The 26,635-nt window shown below is 29.4% G+C and overlaps 1 protein-coding gene across 1 annotated transcript; it reads right to left on the reverse strand.

Annotated features, from left to right (window-relative positions):
• Window positions 1-8,047: 8,047 nt before the first annotated feature.
• LOC131638949 (plant cysteine oxidase 4-like) lies at window positions 8,048-11,405 on the reverse strand. The gene is made up of 6 exons (XM_058909473.1): window positions 11,194-11,405; window positions 10,609-10,910; window positions 10,216-10,382; window positions 9,959-10,106; window positions 8,568-8,786; window positions 8,048-8,477 (listed from the first exon to the last, which is right to left on the reverse strand). The coding sequence occupies exons 2-6, from the start codon at window positions 10,706-10,708 to the stop codon at window positions 8,359-8,361; spliced, it is 753 nt and encodes a 250-aa protein (XP_058765456.1). The 5' UTR covers window positions 10,709-10,910; window positions 11,194-11,405; the 3' UTR covers window positions 8,048-8,358.
• Window positions 11,406-26,635: the final 15,230 nt, after the last annotated feature.

The raw sequence follows: 26,635 nt of genomic DNA on the forward strand, positions 1-26,635 counted from the left end.
AATTATCTTAAAATATATTAATGGATTAATACGTATTCTCCCCTTGTCATATGAGCGCTTATTAAAAAAGCTCTTGCCAAAAGAAAAAGTTGTATGAATTACTCTAACTTTCATTTTTTAATTTTTAATCTCTAACTTTCATTTTTTAATTTTTAATTTTTTTTATTGACTTGAATGGAAGATCAAAAATTGTTGGGGTGAGAGTTAAGCCCACACCATTCCCTCTACAATTCTAACACCTACCCACTAGGTTGGATGTTTTCTTTTGTGTTATCAATGTATTGAATGGTATTAATAGCATACATCCTTTATATTTATAATTTCAATATATAATTGCTTGATATTTATAATATATTTGAAATATTGAAATATTGATAAAATATTTATAATATATTTAAAATATTGAAATATTCAATATTTAAAATATTGAAATATTCAATATTCAAAATATTGAAATTAAATATATTTAAGTATATTTAAATATTTTAAGATAAAAATTTTGAAATTAAATATATTTAAATATCTTTAAATATTTTAATTTACAAATATTGAGATTAAATATTTTAATATTTAATATTTTATTTAAATATTTAAATATATTTCAACATTTTATTTATTTATGTAAATATACTCAATTTATTTAAATATTTAAAATCTTGAAATATTGAATGATAAAATATTAAAATATTAAAATATATTTAATTTCAATATTTGAATATTAAAATATTTAAATATATTTAATTTCAATATTTATATATATATATTGTAAATATATTCTAAATTGAATATATTTTAATATATTTTAAATATTGAAATATATTTAAATATTGAATATTTAAATATTTAAAATATTGAAATATATTGAAATATTGAGTATTTAAATATTTAAAATATTGAAATATATTTAAATATTTAATACTAAAATATATAAATATATTTTAATATATTTTAAAATATTTAAATATTAAATATTAAAATATTTAAGTATTTAAATATATTTAATTTTAAAATTTGTACATTAAAATATTAAAATATTAAAATATATTTAAATGTATTTAATTTCAATATTTTAAAGATATTATAAATATTTCAATATTTTAAATAAATTATAAATATAACATGATAATATATTGGAATTGTGAATACAAAGGAAGTATGTTATTAATACCATTCAACGCGTTGATAACATAAAAGAAAACATTTTGTCTAATGGATAGGCGCTGAAGTCTTAAAAGGAAGGATGTGGATACCACGTATATATAATATATATTTTATATATTATAATATATATATATATATTATAATATATCTTTATATATGTATATATATATATATATATATATATATATATATATATATATATATATATATTTATATATATATATGTGTGTGTGTGTGTGTGTGTGGGAAATTCATCAAAAAATTGTATGAATTCCACTATTTTTGATAACGTGACATTAAAAATAGGGGAATTCATACAATTTTTTTAAGGGAGGTTTTTCAAAAAACGCCTATATGATAGGGGGAGAATACGTATTAATCCTATATTAATTAATATATCTAAGACTATTAAATTTTTTTTTGACATTTATTAATTTATAAATTAATTTTTACAAAAGTATAAAAATGAGGTATTTAAAATATTTTTACTGATTAATTATATGAGGTAAATTTAGTATTCTTCTTATAATTTTATAAGCCCTAGCAACAACACTACACAAGTGCACACAAGAAAGAAACACGGGCCTAAGAAGGTAAAAGGGCAATGATTGATAAAATTGGACCAAACAATTCTCCCAATAAGGGTGTAAGTAGAAACAAATTTTTAGAATGTTTTCTCAATCAACCGCATAAAATATCAATATGATATTTTTATAGATTTTGAGCTCTTAGAATTTGGATTTAGTATGATTTATTCATACAAAATTAACTTGTAAAGTATTGTTGTCATTTGTACATAAGTATTCAGATCATATATTGTGTTATGTGTACTCTTAACATATTTTCTTACGTATTATTGTATATAGTATATGAATATAAAGGGAATCATATCTAACATCTTTAGATTTTAATATGACACCTTTATCTGTGAGATGAAATGACCAAAATATTATTTTAATAAATAGAAAAGTGATCGAAATTGTAAAAGTACATCAAATATTTGATTTTTCAAATATTTTGATTTTTCAAGAAGTTCTATAACATCAAATATTGGATTCAAAACCATAAAAAATGATATATATATATATATATATATATATATATATATATATATATATATATATATATATATATATATATATATATATATATATATATATATATATATATATATATATATATATATATATATATATATATATATATATATATATTGAATTTGAAAAATACCCGGTGCCAAATATTTTATTTCATATACCATATTTTTGAACAAATTTGGTATAAACGCGCAAGATTATACTAGATTTGTCAATATATGGGTTTATACTAAATTTATTAGTATATTTGATGTAAATGCATTGGTTTATACCGAATTTATTAATATATTTGGTGTAAATGAATGGTTTTTTTCATATTTATTAATATATCCATTGTAAATACGCATAACACCATATAGTTGTGAAAATCTAGTAATTGTAGGGATGACACATGATTTTTACAAAATTTGGTAGGCAACATTTCTTTTAATTGTTTGATTTATTTTGTTTTTAGCGAGATGAAGAGGAAGAGATAGTATCATCATACCTAGATTGAGTGACAAACCTATTAGTGTTGTTGTAGAGAGCCATGACGGGGACGGTGAAGATGATGGTGATGGTCATTTATGGACTAGGACAGGTAGAGTAGCTCTCACTGGTTCTCACTATATAAGGATCGAAAAGACTCGCAGACCACATATTACTCGTCCTAGAAGAGATAGGAGTTTGACACTCCAAAGGCGGCGATGAAGAGGCACATGCTTATGTGCTTGATAAAGTTGATACAAATGACGATCATGATGGGCATGCACGGGAGGGGTTCCGTAGAGGGCCTTCCAACCTTACTTTACTGATAAGGTATGTCGGTCATATTTCTGTTAGATTATGGCAAAGATGTATCAATATTTCAATTTAAGTTAAATTTACATTTTAATGGTTAATTAAAATTAAATTATGGTTTGTGATTTTATTGTTACAAGAAAATATCTCATTGAAGGTATCTACTCATGGCTGAAGCTAAATAATTTTTTGGTAGTGCAGTTGTCGGAGAAGGTTATGAGATTTGTAGTTGTTATTGATCTACTTCTGTTGGCGGATTATTCACTCACGATCCTTAACAATCCATTGTTATCTTTTTTTTTTTGTTGATCTATGGTATAATAAGACAAATACATTTCATCTTTCATTTGGTGAGATGAAGATTACCATGGAAGGTATCTCAAACCTATTCTATCTCCCACTTGCAAGTAACTTTTTCACCCCCTCCGTTGATGAGCGTCGAGATTGCAACTATGAATGTAGAGACATGCTTGGGGTTATACAAAGGGATCATATTGGAGGAATTTAGATTTAATTGGGGTGCGCATTTCGTCTCTCTTGGCTTCGGGAGACTTATGTGTCATTGGTGGAGCATTTTATGTACCAGGAGGCTGTTAGGGTATACATGTTATTTCTCGTTAGATGCACTATTTTGACAAATATGTCACATCTATACATTTAGGCAAGGTACGTAGCACTGTTTAGTGCCTTAGATTTCATAGTTGAGCACAGGGTTATGCTTCTATGACGTTACTCTATCATGTTGTTGGAAAGACTACTACATTTGAGACAAGGCAACTTATTTGTTATATGACCTTATTTTAGGTGTAAATAGTTATTATGTTTTATTGGAAAGTATTTATTATGTTTAATATTTTATGTTTAAATTGTATGTTTTACTACAGTGTTGGATATACGAGTATTTCCCGTCCATTTGTGACAGACGTGATCAGGATTTTATCCCAGATTCCCCCCATAAACCATAAGATGAGGCTCCAAGCATGCAAACAGCTTTCATAACTATAAATGACGAATCGAAACTGATCGGTCACCATTTCTAGTAGTGTTCCGTCATTTATTCAGCATGAATCTGCAAAAATTGGTAACATTTTGTCTTGTCTTTTATTGTTTTTCAAGTTATTATTGTGTTTCGTATTTCCATTCGCATGTTAGTGTTTTTAGTGGTTTATCGCATTTTATGCGTTTCCGTGGTAGTTCTACATGTTTACAGGTCCAGCCAAAAACCCGAAGGATTGATGCGAGAAGAATCGGGTCCCAGAGGTTTGATAAAGTGATTTTTGAACAACACAGAGGCCTGAGACGGGTGTCCGTGTCACCTGACATGGATGCCCGTGTCACCTGACACGGCCTGTGTTAGTAGAAGGCTGAAGAGGAGTCTTAAGGGTTGTTGGAGATTTGACAGAGGGTTGACACGGGTGCCCGTGTCAGCTAACATAGCCCGTGTCAGCAAGTCTGGGAGAAATATTTGTAAACGCCCAAGTCAGGGTGCCAACACGGGTGCCAGTGTCAGCTAACACGACCCGTGTTGGCCAGCACGCTGTTTTTGTTGAGTTTTCGTGACTTGTTATGTTTGTGATCCCAGAGGGCAATTTTTGGTATTTGCTACAACTTTAAGTGATTTGAGGCTATTTAGGCTACTTTTGGAGAAAGAGAAAAACACTTTTTGACATATGAAAGAATTACAGAAGAGGGATAGAGCTCTCAAGGGTTTCGGGGAACAGAGATTTTCAAGAGCAATCGCGATTGAAGATTAAAGTAATCCTAATTTCTTGTAATGTTTAACCTTCTATCTGTATTTTTCTTGAATATTATGAGCGGCTAAATCCCTCAATGTTAGGGGGTGTCCCTGAATTGCTATTGTAATGAACCTAACTTTCTTTATGTTATGAAATCATTATGTGTGTGAACTTATTTGATTGTGAAAAATGCTTAATGTTTTATCTATCGGATCAATAGATTTTGATTTACGGTTAAGGTTTAGGTCAGACAAACCGCCTTATCATTGTTTTCACAATAAGTAATTACGGTTGTTATTTCTTAGGAATGAGGATTCTCCACAGTAACCGTAATAATCTTGATAAATTATATGGTGGTTGATAACTTCTTGAATTGCTAAGGAATTATGATATAAGACATGTATCAAAAGGTTTTCCACTAAGGATTTAGGGAAGATAACTCTTGAGATTCGATAATAGTTCATGTACACAGATATTTCATAATTAAGGATTAACAGTAGTTGCAAGGCAATTCATACACCTTGCCCTAGCATAATTTCTCATACTGTTTCAAAGTCACTTTTACGCTTTTCTTTAATTTGTTATCATTAATCGTTATTTCACAACAATCAACAAAACCCCCGTGTTCTTTTGTTTAGCTGAATCATTAAAATAACTTATATTTCCTACGCACTCCTCGAGATCGATACTGGGGAGCACTCCCTTTTATTACTACATCGATAAAAATAGTACACTTGCTATTTTTCCGATCAGAAAATCTAAGCCTAGAAGTTATCATCTGGACACCGTACACTAACCATATAGTGCATCGGGAGTTCTGATCACACTACACTATTTTTCAGATTATCTATGATAGGAGAGTATTGTTAATTCATATTTACCTGAGATGTATCTCCGCCAGTTTGGCTACGTCCAAGGAACACATAGACCAATCTCTATTATACCATATATCGTTAATGGATGATTTCATGCTAACATGGTGAATAATGCCAATGCGATTAGATAAAATGCATTGACTTTGTCTTTTCTTTTATATTGTTTGGATGGTTACTTACGATAGTACTATAGAGTATCACACCCTCTCATCATCCCCCCGACTTAATCGAACCTACAGATGTTGGACCTTCGTTTAAGGAGGACATTCATATGACATTTCATCGCCTCCTCAACCACCTGGTAAGACGGGTTGACATCGGAAGCATATGATAACTCTTCTTTCTAATAACCTTATGGGTTTGGTAAACCCAGATGGAGATGTTTATGTTTTGCCATCGTAGATATCACACATTACTCGTGGTGGACCAATTTAAATTTTTTATAAGTGTTAGTTATTGGTTTGGATTTTATTTGTTGCCTTTATGACATTATTTGTTGTTGTGTGGCTTTATTTTGTGTTGTTGTATGACTTTACCTGGCGTTGTTGTAATTAAAATATCATTACATAGCATAACATGACATAACATAACTTAGTATGGTGACGAATGTAAAATCTTCTAGAGCTCTATTCATCTTAAATTCATTCATTTAAGACATTTAAACAAAAGAAACATAGCCATCGAATTTATGGTTAAACAAAAAAACAAGGCCACCGGATTTATGAAGAAGGAGAAAAAATCCATTACAAAATTTGCACTGGATACATTCCTCCATTCCTCCATGCCAAATCTAGAACATTCGGAGATGACATTTTTCAATCCACCCCCTAAAAAAAGAGGGTTTAAGAAAGCATGTTTGTAGCTGTGTATATTATCTAAAAATACATATCAAAAGTAAATTTTTGGAAGGGTATTTTAACAAATTTAAAAGGCCTCTTCAATCACCAAATCATCAATCTACTTTGTGTTGATCTGATTTTGAATGGACAATCACATGTTTTAGTAGCACTTTGTGTTTCATTATCTACTTCCTTATATTTTCTACATTTATCACAATCAAAGATTAACTTGTCGCTTCTTCCTCTCTTTCTTATTTCGGTATTTAAACGAGTAATGATAACAATCATTTTATGTCTGATTCTAACCTCCTTAATCCACCTTATCACTTCTTCTCGTGTATCAAATTTTTATACTTGAGAATGCATTAATGATATCTACACTTATATGGTTTTTATCGCATATATGTAAAGGAATCTCCATATCTATGAAACATAATAAAAAAAAAGAAAAAAATGCATACCATATAACTTATAGGTTAGTTATCTGGAAACAAACATGAAAATAACTAGGAGACTTATAACCAAGTTATTCTGTGAATATTATAATACCAAATAACTATGATGTAAGTTATATAGTGAAAAAATTATCATATCGAAATACTTGAAAACAAGTTATCAGGTGAAGGAAAACTATGTACAAGAAGTCTTTGAACAAAGTTATTTGATTCACTTGTGTAGGGGTGCATATTCTCAAGCTTTCGAAAAAGTTAATAAGGATCGTAAAAATTGAATGATAAATTATTTAATATGTTAAAAAGATAAAATTGAAATATTTTAAAAATTGTAGGGGGTGAGGGGATAACTGTAGAGGTATGAGGTAAAGTTTCCTTTGAAAAGTGAGGATTGTGCTCATTTATAAACATATATTGAGATCATATATTGTCAGATGTGGACTCTTAACACATTTTTTACGCCCAACACTATTAAGTTTGATTTTATAAATATAAATGATGAGTTGTCCAATAGAAAAACTTAATCATAGACTCTGAAATTATCTTAGAATTTAAATTAGACTTATCTCAATCATATAAAACTGATACGGTGAGGATTATGCCGACTTATAAATTGATATTCGTAGTATATATTTTTTGACATAAACTAACATAAACATATATAGGAGGATTCAGAAAACATATATAGGAGGATTCAGAAACTCCTTTAAAACCAAGCCATGACTCACATTCCACTCGAAGCCTTCAAACTTCATTCCTCCATGCTAATCTAGATCATTAAGAGTTGATATTTTTAAATCCACCCCTTAAAAAAGAGAGGAGTTTACTAAATTAAATTTCTGATAATGTATTTTAACAAATTTAAGAGTCCTCTCCAATGACCAAACCATCAATCAGTGTTACATTTCAATTTCATCCAAGTGAGTTAATATTTCAAAAACTTATACTTATTGTAATCATTTTTTAAAATATTTCTAATTTTTATAAATGTTTGCCAAGAAATTTAACCAACTCTTAATGGACACACTGCCCCCAACAAATCATCAAAGTATCATGAATTTGCATCAACAAGAGTTATGGAACTCTATTCATCATAATGTATTCAAATAAGAACAAGCATATTCCATTCAAATAACTCATAATAATTCACATGTCTAAAGAAGACATTAACATCATCACCAAAGATAACCAACCATGTTGCAGCCATAATTTATCATAGTCTGTACAATTAATTAACAGCCATACCAAACAGATAATCAATTATTTTCCAAAACATTCCATCATAAATTAATTATAATAATAATAATAATAATCCCATCAAATATAGTTTCTAGTCAAGCCTGACTAATATCGTATAAGAACAAATAAGCCGTTTCCTTCATCGTCATCATCGTATAAGAACAAATAAGTCGTCTACTTCATCGCCGAATAATAGGACCTTTGTATTGCCCCTTCCCGATAACCAGATCGTTGGGCGGTGGAACCACTTCTAACCAGGTGATTTCAGATGGATTCATTCCCCGCAGCTCCTCAAGCACTACATTTTTTCAACAATATACAATGTAAGAAAATAAAAGCATGCTTTAGAAACATGTGTAGAAAGCTTATAGAAGGAAGAGACAAGTACCTGGAAGATCTGTCTTTGGCGTCTTGTGGTAATAAGAGCAGTTTCTTCCGTTTTCTTCTTCTTCTAACGAGTAAGGAGGAGAAAGAATGTCGAAGAGAGCGCAAGGGGTTACGGCCTTGAAGCAATGGAGGTTGCCGCCCCTATTTGGATGAAGAATTGTTGTGTCGCATGGAGCAGTCATCTGACAATCTCTGACGTGTTTTGCTGGTCTCGCTGCAGCTGTAAACAAATCTTGAATTTCATTTTCTCTAGTTTAGGGAAATGTTTGAGAATCATAAAATTGTATTATGAACTTCCATATTGAAGCTACACTGAAGATCAGTACAATGATTATCAGCGAAAAACTAAAGAGCCGGCATATTAAGTTAACGTGCATCAATATGGAAGTTCATAATCCTCCGTTTTCCGAAAATCATAAATACGTCAATGTTTGCATGCATAGTAAAAGCACAAAACAACATCTACTACTGGAAGCAAGTATTCGAGGAAAATATATCTCGTCACAGCAGACCTATTGTCGTGCACCTGTACCACTATTCTTAGTCTCTAAGGGGGCTTTTACCCAGATTCAGATTGTGTGCTGTTACTAACGCAGTTAGCCATATCGGTGGCTATTAAATCAAAATCGGACAGTCCACTAATGTAGCTGACTGCGTCTGTGCACAGGATTGTGACTAAGCACAACCTAAATCCTTTCACCACCTATATTAGCGTTTTAAAGGGGTTTACACTCGATTTGTTCTCTTTTCAGACTATGCTCCCAACTCCACTCTTGCTCTAAGAGTGACTCGAGCGTTAGTGTCTTTACAGATATCCACTCTTCTCCCCAATTGGTTGACTGTCGTCATTGCCAATCACATGAAGACGTCAAATCTCATCCAGCAGTCTCAAAAATTCTAGAAACTATTGTATGAGATAGAAAATGTTTAACTTACAGGCTCGGAGCGCTAAATATCAACCTCGCCAAAGCAAAATCAAATATGTGAAATACTGGGAAGACAAGTTTGTGCCTAACATTTACATAATCCACTCAAATCGTAGCATATTATGAACATGTCTTCTAATAGATATCGATTTCAACGAAAAATAAGAGCAGAAAGCCAGTGGCAGACGTGCTAAACGATTAGGCATTAGACTTAAGAAATTTTCATCCTCTATGAATGTAAATTTCAAGTCAAAGATTAACCCTCAAAGCAATTCACAAAGACAGGTTTTGAATATTTTGCTTCAAAGTATTTCAAAAAAAAAAAGGACTAAATCTTGTTCAGCCCCACTTGTTCACAATTTCTCACAATGTCAACGATTACAGCGTAGCCGCATTTGCAATTGCAAACAGTTGTTATAGTAAAGACAGAATCATAATCATAAATAAATACAATAACGAGTGTCACCTTGAGATAGATCATTGGACTCCGGCAAGTCAACCCAATCAAACGCTTTCACAAGCAACGAACCGTAGAGAACCTTGCTTAAAACCGTCATTCTAGGATGATCATGAAGCGGAATTAACGAACCAGGAGACATACAGAATATTCCAATCTACAAAAAATAAATTTCACCTTCAACCCAAGCAAGAATCTATCCAAGTAGAGTAACGAAAATTAAACAGTCACAAACTGCAGAACACAAAAAAAATCGAAATCCTTACCGAGAATTTGTCACACTCATGAAGGTGAATGTACTTAATAGGCGGTTCCGGTTCCTGCGCAGTTTCATCTCTCCCCTTTCTCCCATTACGACCATTCATAGAACTTCTCCAACCTCGCGCCAGGTTCGCCTCGTGTTCAAGACCGACATGGGAAGGCTTCAACCCATCTACCATAACAATGCAGATTACAAAAAGGCTAATCAACACAAAAACACACCCTTCACCGTAACAATAAACACACTACATATACTAAAACACGCATGTATCTCAAATCAAACACTACATTATACAAAGTTCAAGGAAATTTCAAATAATTCACAGAATCATTCATCAAATGCAATCATAAAATTCTACAATTTCATTAAAAAAAAAACAACAGAGATCAGATTGTACCTAACACGGCTCGGACTTTTTCAAGAGCCTCTTCGGAAATAGGCCCCTCAGTAGACAAAGAAGCCTTGCAGATATCATACAATTTCTGAATATATGGCATTGTAATAAATGATTCTTAAACAATCAATGCAGTATCTAGGTTTTCAGTTTTCCTTAGAATCCAATTAACCAACCAAACTTGAATCCAAAATATAACTTTTTTCGGTTTAAATTCAATCAAAACAGCAACAGAAACCGCTTCCTTTCTACGCAACAAAACCTTTGCATGACAAATTCATCAACTCAAATCCAATCAACTGTATCTGCAAGCATCATAAACAGACAAAATTCAGAATACAAATCAGAAATCCAATCAAGTCCAAACCATATAAAACTTAACCAGTTCTTAACTTTATCAACACCATCATACAAAAAAATTTAAAAAATTCAAACTTTAAATTAAAAAACAATTTTTTTCTCGTTCTGAATCATTAATCAATAGCCCACAAAGTTTCATATATTGAAAACCAAACATCATTAAACAAAACGAATGAAAAAACAGATTTTTAAGGAAATAATGAAGTGGGGTGAAGAAAAGTGTGATACATGAAACATTGCTTGGTGTGTTGTGTTGGTCAGGACATAATTGAAGTTGGGGGTGAAGAAGGGAGCAGAGATACGAGAAGAGAACAAGATACAGTGGAACCAAACCAGAGACAGACAACAAAAGACACTCCCAAAGTTCAACAAAACCTGATGTCGCTTTTAGAATGACCCTTTGTTTGGAATAACCCTTTTAAAGAAGCAAAAGATAGAGAGAGAAAATGATGAAAAATATAGAAAAAGAAAAGAAAAAAATCAGATATTTTTCTCGTGATATGTACGTTTGAGAGAAGCAGAAAACAAAAAATGTATGCGTCGTTTGGGGAAAGATGCTTTTCATTTTGATCTTTCACATGATTTCTCAAATTATAAATTTACAATATTATTACATATTTAATTTTTTTTCTATTTTTTATTGTTAATAATCTTCTCCTTTATTACTTTTATATATAAACAAAAAGTAACTTTCTATGTAAATGAGTCCAATTTTGAAAAAACATTTTTTTTTTGCAATTTTGATTTTTTTTGTATTTTATGAATTTAAAGTAAATGTACTTTTTGACCAAAAAAAAGTATATTTGGTTTAAATTACTTTTATGAGAGCATTTCCATATTTCCAATAAAATACCATAGAAGTTTCTCAACAATACAACCTTGTTTCTAGTGTGGCACATGGTTTTTTTGGATTAAATAAGAAGGTTTTATTTATAGGATTAAATATGAATCTTATTTAGTTAAAAGTTGAAGAGAAAAATTGAAATAGAAGAGAGAAATTATATTTATGAATTAAGTAATTTGTGGATGAAATCTTTTGCTGAATTGAAAACTTTGTCGCTAACATAAAATTAAGTTAAGATAGGAGAATCTATTTATTTAAAGTTATATTGGGATACTTTAATGACATTCAATAAGAATCTATTACAATACTTTAATGTCATTTCACTCTTATCATTGCATTTTAAAATTAACTATAAGAATTGCTAGACTAATGATTTTTGAATCGGAATAAGTGTTGCCTTTTATATATATATATATATATATATATATATATATATATATATATATATATATATATATATATATATACGAGGAGAGTTATATTGACTCCAAGAGTAAGTTATAATAATTTACTCCACATCTTAACCATTAATTCTTTTCAATTTAATGGTTAAAAATAATAAGTCATTAAATGTGGAAATGTGGAGTAAGTTATTATAACTTACTCTTGGAGTCAATATAACCCTCGTCTATATATATATATATATATATATAACGTTTCCTTTTACTTTTTCACAATATTATTAATTTTAATATTACTAATTATTTCATTCCAATTTTCACTACAAATAAAGATGGCATTTTGTTTTTATAATTAGTAACGAACGCACGGGTTCTGGTACGAGACGCACATTTGTTTTAGATATATATTTTTTAATAGAAAAATGTCTGGTACCCGTGAAAAAATAATAATTAAATATATAGAAAAATGTCTGGTACCCATGAAAAAAATAATAATTGAATGCATAGAAAAATGTCTGGTACCCGTGGAAAAATAATAATTGAATGTATAGAAAAATGTCTGGTACTCATGAAAAAATAATAATTGAATGTATAGAAAAATGTCTGGTACCCGTGAAAAAATAATAATTGAATGTATAGAAAAATGTCTGGTACCTATGAAAAAATAATAATTGAATGTATAGAAAAATGTCTGGTATCCATGAAAAAAATAATAATTGAATGTATAAAAAAATGGCTGGTACCCCTAAAAAATAAATAATTGAATGTATAGAAAAATGTCTGGTACCCTTGAAATAAATAATAATTGAATGTATAGAAAAATGTCTGATACCCGTAAAAAAAAATTGAAAATGTATAAAAAAATGTGTGATATCCATAAAAACATTTAGATCAATAAGATTTTTTAATACAAAAATATAATTTTGTTATTAAATATGTTATTAAAGATGTCAGATGAGTTGTTAGATATGTAAAAAAAATTGTGATTTGATAGTCCAAATGTCTCAATACCTCACACTAAACAAAAAATGCTAGTAATGGAATATCAAAATAGTGAATGAGAAATAACATAATGTGATACAAATAATGGTAAAGAATAACAAAAGGAAATCTAAAATATAAACCATATTAAATTTTTTAAAAAAATAAACAAAATAATGACATTTTTTTAGTATTTTTTATATGAAAAATAAAATCTAATTCTAATATATATATATATATATATATATATATATATATATATATATATATATATATATATATATATATATATATATATATATATATATATATTTGTATTTTGCGAATTAAATAAAAATTAATTAAACTCTAATAAATATTTTTTTGGATTTTTGTGATTAAATACTTTTTTTTTCGAACAAAAATAAATATCCTAATAATCAAATAGAGTGAAATTACTATTTTTTTTTGTATTTTTTATAATAATTAAATTAAATTAAATAGTCCACTAATATAAAATACATTTTTGGTATTTATTAAATTAATAACAATCAATTAATAAAATAATACAAACTAAATAAGGACAATTGAATAAAGTAGACTAAACTACATAAAAATAAGATAAGTTAAGATAAAATCCATAGAAGTGTAATTATCAATATGATCCAAATTAAAAGTAATTAATTTTAATTAAATTAGAATCGAAAGTAAAAACTACATGAAAGTGGTGATTTGAAAAAAAGATTGTGAAGTTGGAAAAAAGGATGTGGTTATCAAGAGCAAAATCAAAAAGTCACTTTATGAGTTGATTAAAAAAGATTAGAAGCAAAACAATAAGAAATGGGTAGAGAACAAAACAATTGAAATCTAGATGGAGAAGACATCCACTTGTCAAGCTTAGAATCAATAAGGGTAGTTTGGTATTTTTCATAACACTGGATTTTCTTATACGATAGATATATTTTCGGTAAAAAATAATAAATAGAAATAGTTTTGAATTTTTTTTTGTGAGAGAGAGAGAGAGAGAGAGATCCAGAGTTAGGGGTGATCATTGGTTCGGATAAATCTGAACCAAACCATAGTGTTTGGGTTGAATATTTTTTCAGTTCGGGCAAGAACCGAACCAAACCAATGAAATCCAATGACAATTGATTCGGGCATCAGATTTTTAATTTTCTACCCACAAATCCAACTCAAACCAACCATAATTAATTATCATGAAAATTACTACCAAGCATTCAACTTCAAGAAGAAAAAAAGTGAAATGTCGTAGATGGACAAGTTATGTTATTTTAATTTGTTATTAGAAAATTGTTAGTGTAGTGTGGTAAGTGAACATAGAGTTATGAAACACATTCATTATCATACTAACTCAAGTGACTAGTTATAGATTCAAAAGTTTTTATGTTAGATATTTTTGAATCTATTAGGGAAAAATTGTTAGTCTAATATTTATAATTGAACACTATTAATACTATATTTTTTATATTATTATGAAAAATTAATTTCTTTAAATAAGTTATTTTTTTCAAATATTTTTGCATTTTTTATCTACCCGATCAATCCAACTCAAACCAACCCATTGTTTCTCAGTTCGGTTCGGTTTGGGCTTTATCGCTAAAATTTGCAAATTCAATCCAAATCAATCCATTTAATTTTAATCGGTTTGGGTATCGAATTCTCTCAAAACCAAATAAAACTGTCTCGCGAACACCCCTATCCACAGTAAAAAAACAAAGAGTTTTGGAACACATTGGAAATTCTCTAAATTTGAAGAATTACCAATTCAAGTATCCTTCTAGAATGAGGTAAGAAATCTGAAATTCACTTCCTTACTCAGATTGCCCACAAACCAATCAAATGAATCTGTCAGTTTGAAACACAAGAGAGAAACTCCTTTCAACGATGGGAAATCGGGTGAAGACCAACAACTTCGCTCCCACAAGATGAGGCAAAATTTTGGGCAAAATTATTGGTTGAAATGATATCTCTTCAAGGACTAGAGGCTCATGGGATTACCTAAATACTTGGAAGAAAGAGACTCAATTTTACAGTGTACAAAGCCTCCAGCTGAATCCAAAAAGGCATAATCCAAATTAATCCCAATGAGGCTACTCTCAGAAAAATTGACTCGAAGACCTAAAGCCAACTCAAAGCTCCAAAAAATAACCTTAATAGAGAAAATATTCACAATCGAGTTCCCGACCAAAATAATTGGGTCATATACATATTAGAGATGGGAGACAACAAGACTAGAGAAATCCAATATAACCATAAAAATGGTCGAGATCCACCACCCTAGAAAAAGCCATTTGGCTTTTTGCCACCATTAGAACTAGAAAAGGATCCTAAGAGTCACCTTACTTTAACCTTTTCTGGATACTAATTTTTTTGGTTAGACAAGCATTGACTAACACCACAAGGTTCTAAGAAAATGCACAAGCATGAACCCAGGATCTCCACTTATCATTAAAGACAAACCTAATAAGCATATAATCTAAGAAGCTCTTGTTAACCGAATCATCAACTTTCTTTAAGTTCACCTTAAAAATAAGGAAAGATTGTTTTATTTTATTCGCTAGTTCTACCAACTCATTGAACGCAACTACCCATTTCCACTAACAGTTTACCTCTAGAAAAGGTCTACAGATTCGGGAAAACCAGCTTATCCATAACCTTAGCAAGTCTTGCAACCAACACCTTAGCAACTAGCTTATACAAAAACCTTATTATGGAGATATACCATAAGTCACCTAACAGGGAGGGATAATCAAATTTCAGGATTAAATTCACAAATTATAACCTAAAATACAAGGAGAAGGAAACCAATGAAACAAGTTAAAAATCTCCTCCAAATTATCCCTAAGCATCTTCCAAAGTCTTTTCAAAAAGGAGAAATTAAACTCAAACGACCCGTGACTTTCATTAACATTACATAGAGCAACTGACAAATCAAACGCATAAAACACTACTACAAAATATACATTTTGTAACATCTTCTTACTTCGGCCATTTATTCCACCGAAGTAATAACTCATCTTTAGGCGCATTTATATTTTTGTTAATTATTAAAACACTTTTCATCACGGTCCAAATAACAACTCGGTGATAGGTTAATGAGTGACACCCTTCGAATCCCAACACCTATAGTTTTTCATTTTTTGTTACAAAAAAGATGTGTCCCCTTAATTTTTATATTTATATTACAATTAACCTGCTTTTCACCATGGTATATAGTAGCAACTGTTGTGAAATGTACCTTAGTAATACCCTAAAATTGTGTTAATTATTGACATTCCATCACAATTGGTACTATCAACCATGGTGAAAAGTATTACCTAGATATATGTGAAATTATTCTCATTTTTGTACAAAACAATCATAGCTCTCCTAATGTAAAACCTTAACATCTCTCTCACGCTTTATCCTGATCTCCATTAACGTTTTCACATCATTTCTTCACAAAACTCCAACATATCTTCTCCAACTCGTATGGATCAAGGAAAGGTGTCACAAAACATGCAAGACAGAAATACACAACTCATTTCTTTGACTTTCTCTTTACATTTCAAGTACGTGAGACATTTCCACCATTCATGTTATGAGCTATTTTGTTGTTGTTGTTGTTGTTGTTGTTCAAAGTATTTGTTCTTTATGGTTTTTTATTTTTATTATTGTTGAGACAGTAAACCCTTATAGGTTGTATGTTGTTGATTTTTGTGTAGTTGTTTTTGTTGATGTTGTATTTCGGTGTTTGTGTTCTTTTTTATGTTTTTTTAGTTATATTGATGTTTTTTATTGAGGTGTGTTGTTGTTTTTGTATAAGTCGTATGTTGTTGTTTCTGTTATTGTAGATATTTTTTTTATGTATGTTGATGTTTTTGTTTAGGTATGGTGTTGTTTTGTTATGGTAAGTTGTTGTTTTTGCTATTGCAGATATTTTTGTTAAAGTATGTTGTTGTTTTATTAAGGTTAGTTGTTGTTTTTGTTGATAAATGTTGTTGTTTGAGTTATTATAGATGTTTTTGTTGAGGTATGTTGGTATTTTTGTTGAGGTAAATATTTGTTTTTTGTTGATACATGTTTGTGTTATTTCTAAAGTGTTTGTGGAGGTATGTTAGTGTTATTCCTTGTGCATTGCAGCTTTCATTTTGTTCAGCCAACATGTCATCGAAGATGAGTTTATTATACCGTGTGTGGTTGGAGTGTTTTACCTACCCCTTACTGAATATATAACCTTTCTAATTGAATTAGAAAATTATAATATAAAAAATTAAGTCATTTTAGAAAATAACTTACATTAATAAATGTTTTTCAAGCTTTCTACAACCCATTATATGTATCTCACTCTCTAACAGTTAAAATTTGGTCCAATACTTCTAGTTCTTCAGCCATCACTTCCTTCTCTACTAGTTATGTTTGCAAAGTTAATACTTTGCAGAATGAACTAGTAGAGAAGGAAGTTTTGGATGAAGAATTAGAAGCATTGAAATAAATTCTAACTATTATAGAGGGAGATACAAATAATGAATTGGATAAATCTTGAAAAATATTGATTAGTGTAACTTGTTCTTCTAATATAACTTAATTTATCATATTATTAATTTCTAAATCAGATTGAAAGGTTATATATTTAGTGAGTTGTTAGTGAATCAAGCATTCCACATGTTATAATAAACTAAAATGTATATATCACCACGGTTGGAATCTATAATCGTGGTGAAATATTGTGTGCTACATGTTTCACTGTAGTTGGAACTTCCAAGCGTGGTGAAATGTTTAAATCACCCAAAACATTGGCGTTAGAAATCGAACTCATGACCATTTTACCTTTTACTACGATTGATTTATTTTTAATCGTGGTGATAGGTTGCGCGCTATTTTGTTTTTACCACGACTACCAGCCAGTGGTGGTAAAGAGGATATTTATTGCCATACTCTTTGTTACCATGGACCCCCAACTGTGGTAAAATCATTCTCCCAACCATGGTGAAATGTTGTTTTTGTAGTAGTGAAGCATAAACAAATCAATAAGAAGAGAACTCTCCATCACATATATGAAAAGAAATTAACCACCTCTTGTCGTATCTCTGCCACTCCCTCAACCTAAATTTCCACCACCTTGAGGACTAGGATAAAATTTCTCTTGCTCCTACTCTTCATACAAGCATGGAAGAAACTTGTTTTAGCTTCACCCTCTTTATCTCGCATATCTCTGGAACTTTGGTTGTATTTGAGAATCCTTATTCTTAAGTAAAAACCAAAGATCTACAATAACCCTTGTCTTGACATCAACATACTCGAAAGAATGAACAATCATATTAGTTCTAGAATAAAGAGAACTTGCCACCTCTTTCAAGGAATCAATTTGGGATCATATGTTTCCAAAGACACTATTATTCCAAAATTTCAACACTCTTTTGAGAGCTTCAAATTTTTCTTTTAGGACGAAGGCTTTCCACCCATGAGAAATGGAGATATTCTAGCTAGAATGCGCTACCTCTTTAAAGTCACCATGGGTATGTTAGTTATTATTAAACCTAAAATATTAACAAAGGATTTCCAACCATGAGAAATGGAGACATTATATCTAGAAAGCACTACCTTTGTAAACTCACCATGGGCAAGTCAATGATTATTAAACCTAAAAGATTTGGAACCTAATAATTAATTAGAGTACCAAAGGATGATTGGGTAATGATTTAAATCATCTCTAAACAAATCTGACTTAGAAGCCACGCCCTAAAGATCACATCAATCATCATATATAAGAATAATATTCAATTTATTAGTAGCACCCTCATTGTGATGAGATCAAGAGTTTACTAAGCATGTGGAAGGAAACATACAAAAAATCTCCATATAAAATGAATATTTTATTTTATTTAAGGTTTTATTTTATAATAATTAAGTATTTTCTATTAGTTGGCCGACCTTCCTTGTTTTGGCCATATCTGGAGTTTAAGGTATCTGATTGACACGTTCGTTAATGTGTCAGAAAGCTAAGAAACTTATCTACAATTTATATGTTGGGGTCAAGACTAAATTAGGCTTCTTTGTGGCTCGAAAATCTTCCATAATAGGAATGAGAAGATGAAGGAAATACAATAAATATCCACTTTCTCCACTACCTTTAAGTGGGTAACCTTTCATTCACTTTGTCTACTATCTTTAAGTGTGTGATATTTCTTTCCCAAACCAATATTATAAGTTAGTGGGCTGAATTGATTTTGAAAAAAAAAAAATACTCAAACTAAAAAAAAAAGTTAAAATAGAATAAAAGTATTTTTGGAGCTTGCATAAAGCTCTAATCACTCTCAACTATTTGACTATTCTTAAAGAAACACCATATCTACATATTTACTTAGAGGCATGAAATACTTTTAAAACTACTTAAAGAATTCCTAGAGGCTATGTTTGAGAGATTGGATGAGAGGGGAAGTGAATGGAGGGCTTCGAAAATTGATTTTTTTTTTTTAAATTTAGAGAAATTTTTAAAATTTTTTGAAAAAAGATTTTGTTTAGAATGATAAAATAATGTCTATTATTAATGTATACTTACTTTTTGAAATATTATAACAACAAAAATTATATTTGAACATTTTATCTAAGCCTTCCAAAAGCCTTTTTAATACAAAGTTTGAGTTTTTTCAAATTAAAAGATTTGTGGTGTTATGAAGAAAATCAAATCCTCCAAAATCCTCTAAACTTATTCTTTTCCCCAAATTCTTCATATTTTTCAAAATTCTCCCCTCCCTTCCTCTCGAAACCCCATACATAGCTGAAAGGTACTAAAATAAAATATAGTACTTTTAATAAATTAATATTTCTAATTATTGATGTATTTTCAATCATTATAATGTAAAGTAAAAATATATACTTTGAAAGTAAGTACATAGTATTATATATATATATATATATATATATATATATATATATATATATATATATATATGGGGTTTTTAAATGAGAGATGAGAGGAAAAAATATCAACTATTGGATTCATCAAGAGAGAGAAATTAATAGCCTCATTAATGTAGTAACATTCTCTCTCTTGATGAATTCAATGGTTGATATTTCTTTCTCTAATCTCTCATTTAAAAGTGCTCTCACTTGATGTGCTCCTATATATATATATATATATATATATATATATATATATATATATATATATATATATATATATATATATATATATATATATATATATATATATATATATATATATATATATATATATATATATATATATATATATATATATAGGAACATATCAAGTGAGAGCATTTTATAATGAGAGATGAGAGGAATAAATACCAAATTCATCAAGAGAGAAAAATTAATAGCCACATTAATGCATTAACCTTCTCTCTCTTGATGAATCCAATGGTTGATATTCATTCCTCTCATCTCTCATTATAAAATGCTCTCACTTGATATGCTCCCTATATATATATATATATATATATATATATATATATATATATATATATATATATATATATATATATATATATATATATATATATATATATATATATATAAAATAGTTTCTTTTCTAAAATGACATCTATTGTAAATTGATTGTAATTGGTGAAGATTCATGGTTTCAGCGTGGTATATTAGGCTCCTATCAGTCACTCACTCTATTTGATGAACAAAAGAAATGGATTAGTACTGTTAGGTATGAGTTCGTGAACTGAACCTTTGTTATGTGGTTATTGTACACAAGGTTCATGAACTCAGCATGAAATCCGCTAAACACGTTACTGAAATGATGCGCAATATTTTTGTGAAGACAGGAAATACATAGTACAACTAACTAAGTATCTGTCGGGATTAGTGATATATTCAACGTTTTCTTTGCCCACGGAGACCACGCCAAAATCAAAACATAATCAGATTAGTTTTTTTTCCAGTAGGATAGGGGTCAACACATCTGTTGGATGGGTCCCTCTTTAAGTGTGAGTGACACGAATAGTGTTTTCATAATCAGTCCGAAAGTGGCCCGTTGATTTGTGGATGAGAGAGAGAGGAGGGTAAGTAGGGGTCTACACTAAGCCTACGTTTGAGAATTTAAGCTTATGTTTGAGAATTTAAGCCTGTGTTTTAGAATTTGGAGGAAAGGAAACAGAAAATTTTCCAAAATAAATTTTTAAAAAATATAAGAAAATATTTTATATTTTTTTTAAAAATAATTTTTTACAGAATGATAAAAGAGTATATATTATTATTATATTTTAATTTTTTAAATATTATAATAATATAAAAGATATTTTAAAATTTTTTTAAACCCTCTAAAATTCTCTTTAATATAAATTTTGAATTTTCCATATTAGGGAGGATTTAAGCATATGTTTGAGAATTTAAACATATGTTTGAGAATTTGGAGAAAGAAAAAAGAGAAAATTTCTAAAAATGAATTTTTAAAAAATTTTGAGAAATATTTAATATTTTTTTAAAAAATAATTTTTTTATAGAATGAGAAAAGTGTATATCATTATTATATTTAATTTTTCGAATACTATAACAACATAAAATATATTTTAAATTTTTTTACAAGCCCTCTAAAATTCTCCTTAATACAAATTTTGAGTTTTCCATATTAGGGAGGATTTTGGTGTTATGAATAAAAATAAACTCTCTAAAATCCTTTCAAATCAAAATCATTAACCTATTTCCACTCAATCCTTCTATTTTTTTTTCAAAGTCCTCCCCTCCTTTCCCCTCCAAATTCCCAAATATAGTCTAAAAGTTGTAGTCTGATTTGTATTGATTTTGAAATAAAAATTTATATGATGCAAAGATAATTTATTAAGATTATAAAGTTCCAAATTATACTTTTTATTAAAATTATAAAAATATTTATAAATAATAAAATTTATATAATATATAAAATATAGTATATTATAAATTAATATTATAAAATGAGAATGACTGATTAAAATAAATATAATAATAAAAGACAAATGAAACAAAATTAATAAATAATATTTAAAAAATAAGTATCATCAAATAATAAATTAATACAGTATATTATATTAATAAAAAATAAATAAATATAAAATTATATATACGCAGTTCGGTTCGATTTAGATCAATTTTAAAAATATTAATTCGAAATTCAATTTGAACCAAACAGTAATACATTCAATAATATTAAATATTTTGATTTTTTTGATCGGTTTCCAATTTTTATTTAGATAGGATTAGATTTAAAAATCTCTAGTGTACATGAATTAAACTGGACTAGATTTGACATAACCTATTATTCAGCTTGTTTGAATTTTAATGGGATTCGATTTATTGTCTAACCCGTAATTTTATTGTCAAAACCGAACCGTAACAACTTACTCATTTATAGGTTGGATTCGACTGAATTTACGAGTTGTGAATAAAAAAATCAATACTAACTTTTTAATTTAAACAAATTGTGACACAATCGAAAATATTTGTGCATATTTGCAATATTTGCAAAACTTAAATAAGATAAAAAAATCATATAATATAATATCAAGTAAAATTCATCCATATGCATCAGTTAATAATATTAGTCAACTTCATAAAACGTGACATTTTAATAAAGTGTATATGTTGAAAATGATACAAAATCAAACAAGCATTAATACCTAATCTTAAAATTACATAAAATCGTGAGTCCGATATTAGTATATTAACATTTTTAGTGCTGAATTAAAAGTTAGAAAGAAAAAAAATGGTTTGTAGTCATTTTTTTACATTAGGGTTAAAGATCTATTTAATCTATAAGATATTTTTTTACATTTGTAGATCTCATGATTTTTAGAGCTTTTCTGATATTAGGTCATTTAATTCAATTTAATTTAATTTCTATACGACTTTGTTATTGTGACTGAGTTATGTGATCGAATCATCTGATTTTATCCTTGTTAATCATGCTGTTCAATTATGACTCACTAGTTTGACATCCGACCCCTCGACCATGTGACTTTATCAGGTCAACAGTCAAGCTGCTTTTTAAAACACGACTCACACATGTTATAAAAAAGTGATTGACAAAATATTTGCACACAAAAGAATAAAAGAGAATGACATGTAAGAGAAGAAAAATGATCATCAACAGTTGATATGTATTTGACAAACATTTTCTATTTTGGCTGAAAGTTCAGTATGTTGTCCATATTGTTGGGATAATTAATTTGACCATTTTTATTAGTAATTTCCCCTTCTCTTTGTGTCACTTTAGAATAGTCATTTGTGTGAAGGTGTGTCATCTTGTTGTTCGATTTCACTAAATTTGGTTATAATTTTGATGTTTTTAATATGTATTCGAAGTATTAATGACCATAAAACCCATTGTTGTCATTACAACAATGGGTATATTTTGTTTATCATCTCCATATGGATTGATTGTGTTTCAAATAGTGTCAATAATTTATATGATTTTAAGGATGGTTTGTCAAAGTTTGGTTGTTTATGAAATTGAAATAACATAAAGTAAATTAAACTTTGGTGTTAACAATTGACAACACTTATTAGGGTTAGATTTCATTGAGGTATCCTCATGTATGGTCGTGATTAGTAATATGCAATTATAATTATCTATTAATTTTACCATGTGTTATGCTCAAAAACTAGATGATGATCAGAAATAGTGTATTCATTGTCTGTCGCGATGGTTTACGGTTTTCGATACGGTGGAAAAGAGGTTGACTTGCAAGGTTAGCGCTTCAACACTCAAGTTAGTAAGAGAGTGAAAAGTGAATTTATAATATGAAAGGTTTTGTATACCTAAGAAATGGAGCGATCTCCTCTTTAAATGGGAGACTTAGTTATTAACCAAATATGTATGATGAGGCGTAAGATGCAGTCATCCGTAAAATAAATCTTGATGGTTAGGATAGTTGAACAAGTGACTCTGTTATACCCCAAAATTTGCCCGCATCTTTTTTCAAGAAAACTCCAATCTGAAAATTAAGAGTCTCATATAATCATGGATTTTTATTTCAACAAATATCCTGACATATGAAATACATAGTTTTTAGAATTTTTTCTTATACAGTAATTTGGCTTGCAGTTGAATTTATTCTTACGCAAACGCCAAATACTGTTTATTACTTCACACATGCTATTTATTTATTTACAGATAAATAGTACTGACACAATTGGTACAGAGTTAAATCTTTTTGCAGGCGCAGAATCAGGAAACTCAGACTGTACTGGTAACAGTCAGTCGACAGTCAAACTGCTGGCAGTACAATTCTCAGTGTTTTGTACCATCAATCAAATCAATCTTTTACAATTCAAAATTCCAAAATTTTTGTTCTAGAAGTCTTCTGAATATCACGCGATTAGCAGAGACTCAACACTGCACAAAAATCAGGTACGCTTAACTGTCTCCTACACAAACAGTCCCTGACTAGGGTTTTCTTATTTTTACAGGAGAAACAAGTTTTTGAGACCTCAAATGGATTTCATGGACATCCATATATCTCAAAGTACCATCATACAAACTTTCAAACTTCAATTCACTCAGACGCACCGTCAGCAGCTCAAACAGTCAACAGACGACCCGTTTGACCAAAAAGTCAACAGACAGTCAAAAATGAATTTTTTTGTCAAAGTCCATATTTTGTCAAAGGATTCATCATTTGATCATTGGATGATCATAATTCATCAAGGAAAGATAAAAAATCAACAAAACCCTAAGATTCAAAATTAGGGTTTTTGCCTGAAAAGTCAACTCAACTTTGACTAATCATAACTCTCTCATCCTTCATCCAAAAAATTCAAACCAAAGCTCATTTTGAAGGAAATTCAATTATCTTTCAAATGCAATTGATCCCATGGTCATTGCATTCACCATTTGAAAAATATGACCAAAGACATTACAAGTCATTTTCAAAGTCAACAAAAAGACACTTTTTTCAAAAGGACACACAAGGAGCATCAAAAATCATTTTGACATGAGACCAAAGACATTGGTTAGAGGACTCTTTGAGGTTTCCAAAAAGTGCAAGAACTCCTTCATATGACAAAAATTGAGGGATTTACACCTTGTTGAAGTTGGCTAAATTTTGGAAAATGCATAAAAACAACATTGCTCAAAAATGCATTTTTTCCAAATGGGGCCAAGTTTTCATGGTTCAAACATCATTACCATAATATTATGGGCTTCCCACGACCAAGACAAGGCCCACTCCATTTTTTATTCATTTTTGGTTTAATTTTATCACATATAAGATTAAATTAAAAAAGAAAAATGGATGGATAAAGAATAGCTTACAAACCAAGCATGACTCATCAAGAGAATCATTCAACTCTGCCCCAAGCCCAGTACAAACAGAAGGAGGGTGGAAAATCAAGCCATGGTGGCTTAAATGCAAAGCTACTCATGTTGAAAAAGTCAAGATTCCACAAAGCTAATGAATGCTTCTTAGCTTCACTTCCAAGCAGCTCTTGGCCTATAAAAGAGCTATCATACTTCAGCAATCAAAGAGAGACACGAGTTCATAGCCAGTAGAATGCTTGTAACATATTTGTAACAACTTGAATTTTTCAAAGAAATTTAAAATTCGAATTTTAATTTCTAGCTCGTTTCAGTTCAAACTAAACACTTAAATACAATCCTCAATCATTATTGAACATATCCCAATCAGTTTCAAGCCTTGAAGCACTCAGAATCATCCATTATACCTCACGATTTGTTCAAACTAAAACCAACTTATATCCCATAACACACGCATATCTAGCAAGATGTAGATATATATTTGAACTTAGTGTGGTGTGTAGATCGTTTCTGGAAGTTTAATTGAGCTTTGGATGCTTGTATACGAATCTACCATTTTAGGGTTTTCCAGCTCAAATTTAGGGTTTTTAGTTAGAGCCAAAATCAGAACAAATTAAGAGCATGGTTGAATTCAGTGGAACAAGACGAATCGAATGGACATATCGCGCCAAATTTCTTTTCAGGTTTACCCCTATTCGCTATTTTGCAGGTCTGAAGCTCATCAATTACAGCGCTTTTTTCATAAAAGCGCTATTAAAGGTCCTGGCAAGAGGTTGAAGACGATGAGGTGTCCTCACCTCATTGGACAGCACGCGCGCGTTTTTTTTAAATTAACCTTTGGTTTCAGTGTTTGCAGGCGTGTCACAAGTGGTGGACCCTCACAATCTGAGCCATCAGATCTCATTTATTAATTCATCCAACGCATCAGAATGAAGCCCTATACCATGGACTTTATTTAAATACCACACTGGATCATTAATTATATATTTCTATTTTTATTTTAATTTCTTTGCAAAATTAATTAAAAAATAGTTTCAAAAATCCAAAAAATACACAAAAAATATTTTTAAGTTTCTAAAATAATATTTTATTTTCTGAAATAAAAATATTTTATTTTTCTTCATAATTTCAATATTTTGCATAATTAATTAGTATATATTTATATATTTGCTTTTTAATTATTCTAACCAATCAAAA

Source organism: Vicia villosa, unplaced genomic scaffold (genome assembly GCF_029867415.1).
Source record: "Vicia villosa cultivar HV-30 ecotype Madison, WI unplaced genomic scaffold, Vvil1.0 ctg.002489F_1_1, whole genome shotgun sequence".
NCBI lineage: Eukaryota > Viridiplantae > Streptophyta > Magnoliopsida > Fabales > Fabaceae > Vicia > Vicia villosa.

Excerpts from the sequence above, each read along its gene's own strand:
- LOC131638949 (XM_058909473.1), bottom strand. The coding sequence starts at position 10,708 with ATGCCATATATTCAGAAATTGTATGATATCTGCAAGGCTTCTTTGTCT. Across the intron at positions 10,383-10,608 it reads AAAAGTCCGAGCCGTGTTAG|ATGGGTTGAAGCCTTCCCAT; the intron begins GTACAATCTGAT and ends TTGTTATGGTAG. Across the intron at positions 8,787-9,958 it reads GTCCAATGATCTATCTCAAG|CTGCAGCGAGACCAGCAAAA; the intron begins GTGACACTCGTT and ends ATTTGTTTACAG.